This window comes from Centrocercus urophasianus, unplaced genomic scaffold (assembly GCF_019232065.1).
Source record: "Centrocercus urophasianus isolate 14NV4802_14NV808 unplaced genomic scaffold, USGS_Curo_1.0 seq_43, whole genome shotgun sequence".
In the NCBI taxonomy this organism is placed as follows: Eukaryota; Metazoa; Chordata; class Aves; order Galliformes; family Phasianidae; genus Centrocercus; species Centrocercus urophasianus.
The window spans coordinates 2,117,083-2,128,871 of record NW_024885011.1 but is presented as its reverse complement, the minus strand read 5'-3'; the positions used below and the strand labels follow the sequence as shown (position 1 = coordinate 2,128,871).

The window sequence follows — 11,789 nt, the reverse complement described above, 5'->3', positions numbered from 1 at the left end:
GCAAGAAACCGCCAGGGGTGTTATTTGCCAAAAATAATGGGATTGCTATCAGTTGGCATTGTCCCAAGGGGAAAAGGAAATTGGTTCTATCTTGCAAGTGCTTTTATTTATAGCAAACAAGCAGAGCCTTGTTGCTGCTTTGTACTGGGCTGTTGTGGGACTGGGAGGTGTCCTTCTAGGGGCATGAGGTGACCTCAATGGGAAGCATCCTCTGTCCTCTCTTCTCCTGCCCTGCTCTTGCTGCTCCTGAGCAGGGCTGCAAACACAGGGGGCATTCCCAGCACTGGCAGGCGTTGTGTTCCCGTTAATCACACCATTTCCTAATCACACCATTTAACAGCTGTGGTTACCACATACCAGAACCCCCCTTGCTGCTTTTCAGCATTAATTCCACCCTACGAGAGGTTTGCTGCCTGACCCACACGTGGGTTCATCGGTGCGAGCAGACCCTGTGACTGCCAGCACTGCCCTGCACGGGCTGAGCTGCCTCTGCCCCTGGGATTGAACTAATCCACATGCTGGGAAAAGAAATTCATATATTCCAAAGCAATTTATGGTTCAGCTCTTCTAATGATAAAATGCTGAACTGGAAGAACCCAGCTGCAGCCAAATGTCTGCATGCATCTACGGGAAAATCCTTCTGCAGCCCCATTCTTCTTCGTGGCTGCTCCTTGCTACCTGATCTCCCCTTCATATATTTTTTGGCTTTACCATATGCTGGCCATGATGGTGGGGGTGTGCTCCTGTTATCCTGCAGGTTTTTGTTCTCTGAAGGCTTCTTGCATCCCTGCCATCAAAGGGCTCTTTATCACTAGTGATCTGCAAGGCTGGAGGAACCCCGCTCCTGACAGCTCCAACTCCCATCCCATCAGGTGCCTCTAATGCATTTCATGGCACTGACACTCTCTGATGGCCTTTTCCATCAGCAGAGCTGCAGGAGCTAATGCATTTGAACGTGCCCGAGGCAATTCCCTATAAGAAACTAATGTGGGCCTTTAATTTTAACAAGCATTTCAAATGCAGTGCTTGAATAGCATCGCTTACAGCACTATTTTTCTGCTGACACATGCTACATCCCTGTTTCTTTCTCTCTGAGACAAGTTAAATCACTAAATTCCTCTTAAAAACGCCCTCATTTCCCTAGGAAACACAGATTTCTGTGGGTTTCCTTAGGAAGAACAGCTTTCCGTGGGTTTTCTCCCACATCTTAAGCCCTGGTCCCAGAAAGAAGCACAATCCCATACCACATGCAGGTGATGTTCTGTCGCAGTACAAAGCACAGAAATCCCTTCTGCTGTCCAGTCCCCTTGGGATGCACAGCACTCAGATGCTTCCCTGAGCAGCTCTGCTCCCCGTGGGCACACATTGCTCCTGGGAGGGTTTCTCTGTATGCTCTGCAAAGTGCAAAGCTATTCCTTTCCAGCCCCGTGCTGCCTGGTGGGATAACAGCATCTCTTTCCTTGTCTGCATGAGCTGCTCGGAGCTGGCAGGACTCGGAGCTGGCAGTGCTGGGCAAGCGGTTTCTTCATCCAGTGAGTTCCTATGGAGATGCATCTCCTGTCATCCTCGTGTGTGATAATTGAACAACAGAAAGGGAAAGGGAAAGCAGGAACGTTTGTGAGTGCACACGGGCTGAGCGCTCAGCGCTGCCCCAGCCAAGCTCTCCTCCAGGGCCACGCGCTCCAGACAGAAGGCATTTTCAATTGCACTTTCCATCTGGCATTGATTACCGTCCAATTTCTCGTGCCTTCATTTGCAGTCAGCAGAGGCAGGCTGACTGACATTGAGGGAGAACGACTCCTCAGATCCCATCAATCAAGTGCCATCAGGATTCGGCTTCCCAGGCTCCCGGGCCACAAGGTCACCCTCAGTGGGAAATAAGCTTTCTGTCTGAAGCAGAGCCCTCCCCATGCCTTTCTCCCACCGTCCCCTCACTGCAGTGCGTGGCAGCAGAGGGAAGCTGAGCTGCACACCGGCAGTCATCACTCACTGTCCCCTCACATCCCACTGCTGGGTTCTCACATGGAACATTTTCTGGGGAACTGGGAAGAAAACTCACGATGTTTTGTCAGGAAATTGTGCAGTAGCACACAGGGACATCCACCAGCTCTTCCTACACATGTAGAGGAAAGCAAAAAGCAGGACAGCTAAATCAAGACCTGCCCAGTGCTCAGCAGCTTCTCCTCTCCTACTCCAGCCCTCCTCCCATTCTGTTTCCCATAAGCCATGTGCCTGCTCAGAGAGCCCCAGCACTCAGGAAACACGAACCCTACTCTTGTTCCAGCTCCAGCTTTCACTGCACAGATGAGCCAAAGCCACCTGACAGTAGGAAGAGGCAAAAAGGAACGGTGCAAACCAGCTCTTCCCTGGTCGTTCGCACTCTGAAGATGATGGAACAGAACGAGGTACGCCTCCAGCTTTAATGTGTGCTGCAGCAACAGGAAGAACTGCTCACTCACTGCTCGCAGAGGGTATCATTAGCTGATGTTCATCACACTGAAACTCTCTTAGCGTTCTTGGTGAAGGTGAATTGAGGCCCCTTGCAGAAGGGGACAGCCCTGCAGTGGCTGAATGCCACAGGAGCTGGATGCAGAGGGTAGGCAGAGACAACAGAGTAATGGTGGGCAGGAGAGGCACAAATCCCTGGATGCTATTTACAGGAGTGATGCAGGACAAGGACAAATTGTCCTTTTCCATCATCCTTGTGCCCAGACACCATTGCATCCCCTCATCCCCCCCCCCACCAGTGCTGGGGCACAGCTGTGTTCAGAGCACTGAGCCCACAGGCAGAGCAGAGCTACAACAGCAGCTGAGTTCTTATTAACGTTTCCACTTGCTACTTCATAGCAAAGGAATTGAGTTCAATTTGTACGAAAAGCACCGGCTTCCCAGCTCAGTGCAGCCCTGAACTGTGCAAAATCAGCAGGCTTTGTACTTTATAAGGAAGATTGACCCATAACTAGTAAATATTGATTTTTCCCTGGAAAGCTGCTCTCAGCCAGTTGCTGTGAGGCAGTGCGACACGAGCAATACAGCAGACGACGATGCCATGAGAGCATCTTCTCCATCCATGCAGATGGGCACAGCTCTGCCCTGGCTGCTCTCCTGGTCCCAGCCAGGCTTACAGGCGGCAACCAACTTTGAGGACATGACTTTCCTATTAAGTGTCTCATCCTTATTAATGGAAATTAGATTAATTACACTGTTGCAGGCAGTAAATCTTTCCCTGGAGAGACGGGGAGGGTGCCTGGGATTTTGGTCTCTCTGTGTGATGTTCAAATTAGTGATTCTGCCTAATACCATTTTTCAGTGTAATAATGCTTCTGGGCGAGGGATGGGTGAAGCTGCATGGCTTACAGGCACTGACTTTCTGGGATAAAGAGAATTTCATCCCCACCCTCATCAGAGCCAGGAATAAAATTGCACTGAAGTCCGCACCCCATAAGCTATGTTTCCCACCACTGTATTTTAAGAGGACATTTATGCTTTCCCCCAGCTCAGATGTGACAGCAGAGCAGTGGCACCCTGCAATTCCACAGTGAGGTCCAGCCACATCAGTTTTTTGTATAATCTTACAGTAAATGAGATTCACTGGACAATGTGGATCTGATTTGCAGCACAGCTGTGAAGGAGGTCCTGCCTTTAAGAAAGCTACCATCTATGAATAAATTGGATATACTTATTTGGAACTCTTGACAGCTAAAACTTGCTGTTGTGAGATTATAAAAGCAGAAACCCAGCCTGTCTCATGATTGCCTCTCTTCCTACACAGAAGGAAATACTAGATTTATGTTCCAAGAAAGGGCTTGCAATATAGCATCACAAGCGTGTCTTGCTGCAGGGGGCTCAGCACACCCAGCTTGAGCACCCAGCTCTCTCCCTGCCCCACAAGGACAGTTTTCCAGCTGGAGAGAAGCTATGCTCACAATTCCCTTTTCAGAGAACTTGTCTACTTGGGCTGTTGGCCTCTCCCTTTCTCCTTTGAAGTGTTTTGACACTTCAGAGCCAGGCAGGGCGAAGCCCTTGTTGTTCTGCCAGCCGGCTGCAGGCAGCATGGCCCAGAGAGACGGGCTGTGACCAGCTGCCATCCTCCTTGTGTGGGAGTGTAACAGTGATGGGACAGAGTGCAGCACACCTCAGGACCTCGCACAGAGCAATGCAGCTTTCCAGAAGTGCATCTGAAGCATCAGGCCGCTGACTTCTGTAATCCCAGGTGGAGAGAAGCACCTGCCAGGCCACTTTTGGTCACCCACAGCAGGAACACAGCTTTGCCATCAGGTAAGAGCGAAGAAGGCATCTCTCCTGAACACGCTCCTGCAGAGGGGCCAGGTATATGAGCAACCACTCTGCCCCTGAACACACACACACATAGGAGATGAGCAGGCATTACAGCAAGGCTCTTCTCTGCAGACACCTCCAGCACTCATCCAGAACCCTGCGGTAAAATCAATTAGAGAAAAAGAAAGCTGCAGCTAAATCCATGGCAAACAACATTGTTTGATTTGTTTTCAGGAGTCCCTGTAGCCCATGACACATGACACAGGATCAGATAAAAAGCTGCAAGGTCCCACTGGGAATGTCACATTGCAGCAGATGCTGTCCGGAGTGGAGGGGACGCTGCTCATCACTGCACAGCTTCCATGCAGCCAGATGCCAGCCCAGGAAAGCCACCATCAGTTAAGTCTTCTAATTAATATATTTTACCTAATTGGGTGCCCAACTGCTAAATTATACCAGTCAGGTTAATTTAATGTTAAATCTGTCCCAGTTAAGGGGAAAAAAAAAAAAGAAAAAGAACAGAGAAAAAGGAGCAAAGCTACAGAAGCTTATATTGCGAAACACTTACAAGCCTGTTAATTTGAGTAATTGTTTTCACCTCCCACCCTCCACCACCCACATCTTAACATTAAATGCCAAACTTAAGACTCAGCAGTCAGCCCCCTTATCAAGGGGGAACATCTGGATTAATGCTTCGTCTTTGGACTACCCCTACTTTGCACTGTAAAGCAATCCAACACAAGATCTGGGCTGAATTTAATATTTGAGCATTTCAGTAGTCCCAATGAGCTGCTGGAAGCTGACCCTGGACACCAGCTGGGCGCTTCCAGGAGGGCTCTGCCTAAAGTGAAGAGAGCCTTGGCTGGAAGCAGGCAGAGAGCAAACACAATGAGCAGACAAGCGGTGCCGGCTGGAGCCTGCTGCAGCAGGGTTGCAGCAGAGGGCCTGGGATCCAGGAAGAACTGTCAGTACAGCCCACGGACTAGACATCTTAATGGAAAAGATCTTTGTGCCTCATTAAAAACTGCTGTGAACTCTGCTGGAAGTTAGATCAGAGCTGGTGTAACATCCCCGCTGCAAGCAGCACAGGTCAACTGCATGGAAAAGCAGGCTGGGATGGGAGAGGAAAGCAAACCCATCCCCTCACTGCATGGACACCCTGATAAGGGGACAATTTATGCTGTTGGTGAAACAATGTTTGTTTTGAAAATACCTTTTCTTCGTTATTTCCTGGCTCCCAAGGCTATCACCCGCATGCCAAGGTTCTCAAATGAGTCACAAATTCCACAAATGGATGAAATTTCGGTTTGCAGGATATTTTTTCTGCCATTGAATGCGAAATTTGGAGATGCGGCCTGTTCAATGAAACTCGCCGAAATTGGAAGGGTGTCCAGTTATTCACTTCACCTTTGAGTCTGCGGTTCTCCCAGTCTCCAATTTAGAAAAGAGAAATGAATTACAGCTCTTCTGTTCTTTTAGCAGTGCTAAGAAATGCTTTCCCTTCGTGTGCTTTCAGACGACCACAGAAAAGATGGGGTTTTGGTGGAGTCGTACAGGTCAGCTGGAGGAGCCGCACGTGCTGTCCTGCACCTTCAAATCAAACACTCCTCCACGAAAAGAATTGCCTGGAGACAACTCTAATTTGTTCTAAACTATTATCTCTTCCATCGGCAAGCAGGGAATTGTTATCTATTTATTTCTTACAATGTCATTGAATCAGTGACCACCTGCAAGGTGTCCATGATGATAAACGCTTGCTTTGTGTACGGAGCTATTTCTGACAATGCTTGATAGTGCACATCTATCAAATTGCCTGGAAGAGCCACCTATTAGGATCATTATCTAACACAGTCCCATTGAACAGGGAGTTCAATGTCAGCACATCCCGGGGAAGGTACCACGCTGGTACCCATTCTGCTCGTTATTTCCCTAGATTAATAGTTTCACATTTTCATTATGAATTTGGGCTCAACTTTGGAGTTCTCATGCCCAGAGCTGCAGTGCAAGCAGAGACTCATGGGCAGACTCACACACAAAGCTTGCTGCTGCACCCACTTGGTGCACACAGGAACTCATGGCTGGAGGACTGCCTGAGCTCAGCCAGCCACGGAAAACAAATGTTATTTCCCCTGCAGGACTGCAGTAATTCACTACTTCAGCCTGGTGAAACAGGCACACCCTGCTACTTGCTTGCTCCCCGCAGGGTCTGTGCTGCTGGAAGTACCACAAACTCATCTTTCTTCAGCTTGCTTTGTCACTGAGGGGACTTATTTTTGAAAGAATTCTGGTTCATGCCAATGGCCTCGATCTAAAGAACACCAGCATTCAGCAATCTTTTAGCAAACCATGGCCATTACTCCCCAAACCACTCTTCCTACAAGAAAGTCACAGCTGGAAAATAGCTCAGGAAGCAATTAAGCTTCCTTACTGTTCAGATCAAACCCTACACTGATCCAAAGGAGTACTACCACTCTTATTAGGAAAAGCATTAATGCATGGATTTACTTAGTAACTCTACCGTATCTCGGTGTTAAATAGGAGAATGAAATGGCTGACAAGCAAATAAATTCTTGGCCGTAAGGATTATAATTGGAACTTTTAAATGACAACAGTATTAACAGAAGAATTCTCTTGGCAAGCTAAGCACTTTAGATCCAACCCCAGTAGATGTTTAAAGCAGAATCTAGGGCTGCATATTTGTACCCAAGCGCTTCATGGCTTTATTTACAGTTGTTTGGGTTTTCTGTAAACGACTGTTCGTAGAATTCAGCAGAGCAAACCTAGCAGATCAGTAGTGCACAATATTGCCACCTGCAGTTAAGACCTGGAAGCTGCCACGACCTGAACAGCCCTGGCGCTCTACAGAGAGCTCTGCTTTTCCAGGCTGTTCCAAAGTAAGGCTGCGGTGGTTGCAGGAAAAGCAAATGAAAGACTTCTCTGTCCTGCCTCGCTTCAGAAAAAAGTAGACGAGTGTTCCTGTTTGAGTTTTGATATAAATCCGACTGCCTAGGAAAGGGCTAAAGGTGAGTTTTCCTGAATTTGGAATGAAAAAATATGTCTCAATTTCCAATAAGCATTTAGAAAGTTAAAAATATATATATTAATGACGGAGGAATTTTTATTCTGTTTAAACAGCATTTGCTGGATTTGTTTCTTTGTCAAGGAGCTGTAGGGAATCAATTTTATTTTAATGAGCAGAAAGGGGGAAACAAAGGTTTGTCATGTCCAAGTTTTCTTCCAATTTCAGGAGAACAGCTTCTAAAAATTTTGAAAAGTGTATAAGGAAAGTTCTCTGTCATTCCAGACATCACTGAATAATCTCCAAGTTACAGGAGCCAATTCAGCCAGAGGGCTCCCTGACAGGCTATCAAATCACCTGAGATCTTCAGTTCTTTAAACCCAATAAAATGCATGCGTTCACTTTAAAACCTCAAAAGCATAAAGACTGCAATTCACGGCAGCACCATGAACTCCAAGCAGCTTTCCATTTGAATCCCAGGCACCAATAACTTGTTTTTAGCTATGTCAGGTACTGCACTGAGAGTCATCACTTCTTAAAGTCCCTCAGCAGAGGAATTGGTACAACAGATCTGATCTGTTGCTTTCTTTTCCTAGACAGAAGCAAACTCCAGGCACCTGTGTCCTCTGCTAGTGCCTTCTGCAAGATATCAGAATGGCCTTTCTACCCAGCTTGCTAGTCTGCAAGCCCAATTGGTCTCTGCCTTTGAGCAAATAATGTAGCTGCCTTTTAATTATTATCCAGGGGAAAAAACATATGTACATTCTAATGAAAGGAAGATAAATGGAGACCACGATGGATGGACCAATGGATGAACAACGGTCTGACAGACGCTGAGCACGGCTTCATTCATTTCCAGTGCCCTCAAAGCTCTGCTACGAAAGTGAACGATTTTACTACAATTGCTTGATGCACTTTTAGTCAAACTCTTTTATTTCAGGTTCAGAGAAAGAACATTCTGCCTTCTGATGGCTGATATGTAAAGCCTGCAGCAGGTGCTCCTCTACGTAAGAAATTAACACAGTTTAACAGAACGCAAACAACTTTGAGTGCGACAACAGAGAGCTCTCCCTGAGCACAGAGATGATCGTTTCTAGCTGAAGCGGTAAAGATGCTTTTGCTCCACCTGCTTAAAAGAAAGCAAACGAGCAAAAGCCCAGCAGCTCAGACAAATCGCCTCAACGCTGCCTCGCTGCCTTAAAGCACCGACAGCCGCCCGCCCGCTGTCCAATCAGAACTCAGCGAGACTCAGCGCAGCCAATCCCAACGGAGAGCGGTGCGGCCAATCGGAGCTTGGCGCGTTTATGATGACGCATAACGCAGCGACTGCTTCCGGGTCGGCAGACGGCATGGCGGCGATGGCTGCGATGGTGGCGGCGCTGCGGGAGTGGGCGGCGGCAGCGGAGCGGCGAGACGCGGCGTGGCGGGCAGCTGTGGCCGCCTGTGCGCCGCTGTTGGCGTCGCTGGCCGGGCTGGCGGCGCAGATGCGGGCGGCGCAGCGGTTAGCGTGGGGCGGAACGCCGCTGGACGCCTTCAGCGAGCTGAGGGAGAGGCTGTGGCGGAAACAGCGCGGAGCGGTCGAGGCGCTGCTGGAGGAGCTCAGCGAGCGGCGGTGAGGGGGAGGCGGCGGGGCCGGGTCTGGTGCGGGGTGCGGGGCGCCGCTGAGCTCTGAGCCGTGCAGGGAGGAGCTGCGCGCCGTGAGGGACGCGGTGGGGGCCGGCGCTGCTGCTGTGCTGCGGCTGTACGAGGAGCGGGCGGCGGAGCTGAGCTTAACCGAGGTGCTGCGGCGCGGGCCGCGCTGCCCGTCTTTGGCCGATGCTCTGGAGGAACTGCAGGATGTGGAGCGTTACTACCGGCACCTGTATCCTTTTGTAGCAATGCTGGGCTGCTGGGTGTCCCTTTCTCTGTGTTGTCCTTAAGCTGTCTGGAGGTACCTGGAGATCAGACTGTTCCTCCTGCTCGTCAGCTGTGACAGCCTGGCAGACATGGAAGCCCTCCCACAGGCCTGGGAGAGGATTTTGGAGCGTTATGGGGAAGACACTGTGCAAGGTAGTTCTTCACATGTTGGATCTAAAGGATGTTTCTTTGAGCTCTGTGCTGGTATCTCTTCCCTGAAGGTACAAGGCCAGCATATTGCCTACATCCTGTGTTGCTTGTACTGCTTCTCTCAGTAGCAGTGGCTGAGCGTGCTCTCTGTCCTTGCTCTTTGCAATCAACCAGCTCACAGGTCTTGTACACAATTTGGTGGTAAATGCCAGCATTCCAGGATCTTCTGGGAGCAGTTTTCTTTCTTGCTATTTTATAAGGGACTTGGTAATCTATTTCATTTGGTCTACAAACTTACTTTATATAAGCTTATGAATATATATATATATGTGATTTTAGAAATAATTTTCTGCTGATACAGAATACAGGTAAAATGTATTATTTAATAGCTGTGTTTGTGTTTTTTTTTTTTCTTTCCCAACTCAGATTCTTTTCTTAAGATCTCTCTCTTTTTGGACAACCAGTGACAGCTGCGCTGCTGGTAAGGCTTCAGATGGAGAGCATGCAGGACTGATGTTGACCAGCTTGTGTGATCATGTGGTATATCCTGAGATAACCACTAAGAGGAAGATTATTTGAGGCAGTGTTTAGAAGGTGGATGAGGTGACCTCTGTAGGAAGTGCTTGGAGTGTTCCATTTTCAAGCTGAGGTGGATTGTGTTTGAGGAAGAGCTTGAGCTCAACAGGTCATGACAATAGAAAGAAATTGTCTTCAGCTACGGGAGTTGTCTTCCCTTTCCCCCCCCCCCCCACTGATGTTTTGTATGCTGAGAAAAAGTTTTGTGACTAACTTGTAAACAAGCGGTGAAATGCGCTGCAAATAAAGGTAACGTGAGACACAGCAGCTTGATGGAAAAGTGTTTTAGATAACATCCTCTAAATAAAAGATGTCGTATCAGGAACTATAAGTAGTTTGTACATTGTCCTTCTGAGCAATATATTTGCTTTCATCCCTCCTGGAACAAGGACCAAATTTGGCTTGTGTCTGTGGTTAGGAAGGTAACCATAACCAGCATGAACACTTGAGTTCTGATGTGGGCAGTTTGAAGTGTGTTGTATCTTTCTGAGGAAGACATGTTTATGTAAGTAAAAAATCACTTGCTGAAAAGAAATATCTCTACAAGGGCACGTTTAATACTCAATTTTAAAACTTCCTGCTCTATGCCAGCAGCTGCTGTCTGTTTTAGGTTCACCTTTTGGTGGCAGTGAAAATGATGCTCTGTAACGTTCTGAGAAAGTGATGGGATTCGTGTCTCTAGCATAAGCTACAGCTGTAGTTTGCTGTCTCTGTCTTTCTCTCCCCCTTTTCTGGGGGGAGGATAAGGGCACAAAGTAAGTTTCAAGCCCGAGGAATCCATTCGACCACCTGAGGGCACTGCTCGACCTGCAGAGGGCTCTGCGCGGCGGCCTTTGAAGACTGCCGATTGCGCAGGGCTGCTGCTGCCGGTGCTTCCCCATCAGCTGACAGCTCTTTGGAGAGGAATGGTACTTAATATGCAGTTTTAATTGCAAAGAAAAAATCACGTCACCCACTTGGCTTTGGTATGACTTCAGGGTGTCATGACTGATGAAATCAGTGTTTGTCGAACTAAGGGTGTTAAGCACATGGAAAGCCAGGCAGTTTCTGCTCTGAGCACATACAGGGCAGGTGTTCCAGGCATCTGCTGGCCGTGGGGGCTGGGAGGCAATTCCTCTTTGTGTCTGCAAGCCCAAAATTGCTTCAGGGCCCTGGAATGCTTGCTGGTGCTGATCCTGTCCTCCAGCCTGCCCTGAAAGGGGCTCTTGTGGCTTCTGCTCTGTGCATCCCCTGTAGATCTTGTGCAAGAGTGCAGTTTAACTGCCGAGTCAAATTTCTGCTGCTGGGGAGCTTTTCACTTGGCCCTCTCATTCCCAGGAAAGTGAGAAACGGGCTCCTCCTCCAACTGTTTCAGCTTAAGATAAAGCAGATGATGCAGTGAAGATACTGGTTTGGCAGATTAGCCAAGAATGAAGTTTATTTAGCTAATGGCTGTGTAGCAGTCTCAATGCAGATGCTTCTGCGTGCAAAGTATTTCCCATCCTCAAGCAGCTCTGTTTCACCATGGCCTGTCACTGACTCCTTTTGTCAGAGTGCTTCTGGTGCAGTTGGTTGCATCACAGTATTGGTTCAGAATAAGGCATCTATTTTCCTGTGCACAGCACAGTGCAGAAGTTCATCAGATTTCCAAAACTTTGCTCCCAGCTCACAGACTCCTCTCTCAGCTCCAGATATTCACCTTCTACCTTTGGGTTATTGAAATTCAAACATCCCCAGTATTTAGGATCTGGCCAGTGAAATACCCTAGGTGAACTTTATTAGCCATCACCTGCTCTGAGTGTTCAGCCCATGCACCTTCCCTAGGGGCATAACTGAGTTCTGATTTGAAGGAAAGGATGAGTGTCTGCTGGGGATGACAGGCTGCAGTAGA

The 11,789-nt window shown here is 48.3% G+C and overlaps 1 protein-coding gene across 1 annotated transcript; it reads left to right on the top strand.

Annotated features, from left to right (window-relative positions):
* The first annotated feature begins 8,646 nt into the window (after nucleotides 1-8,646).
* On the top strand, nucleotides 8,647-10,250 carry CUNH1orf109 (chromosome unknown C1orf109 homolog). The gene is made up of 4 exons (XM_042833850.1): nucleotides 8,647-8,909; nucleotides 8,979-9,158; nucleotides 9,228-9,346; nucleotides 9,770-10,250. Exons 1-4 carry the CDS (start codon nucleotides 8,647-8,649, stop codon nucleotides 9,808-9,810), a joined length of 603 nt encoding a protein of 200 aa, XP_042689784.1. The 3' UTR covers nucleotides 9,811-10,250.
* The last annotated feature ends 1,539 nt before the right edge of the window (nucleotides 10,251-11,789 follow it).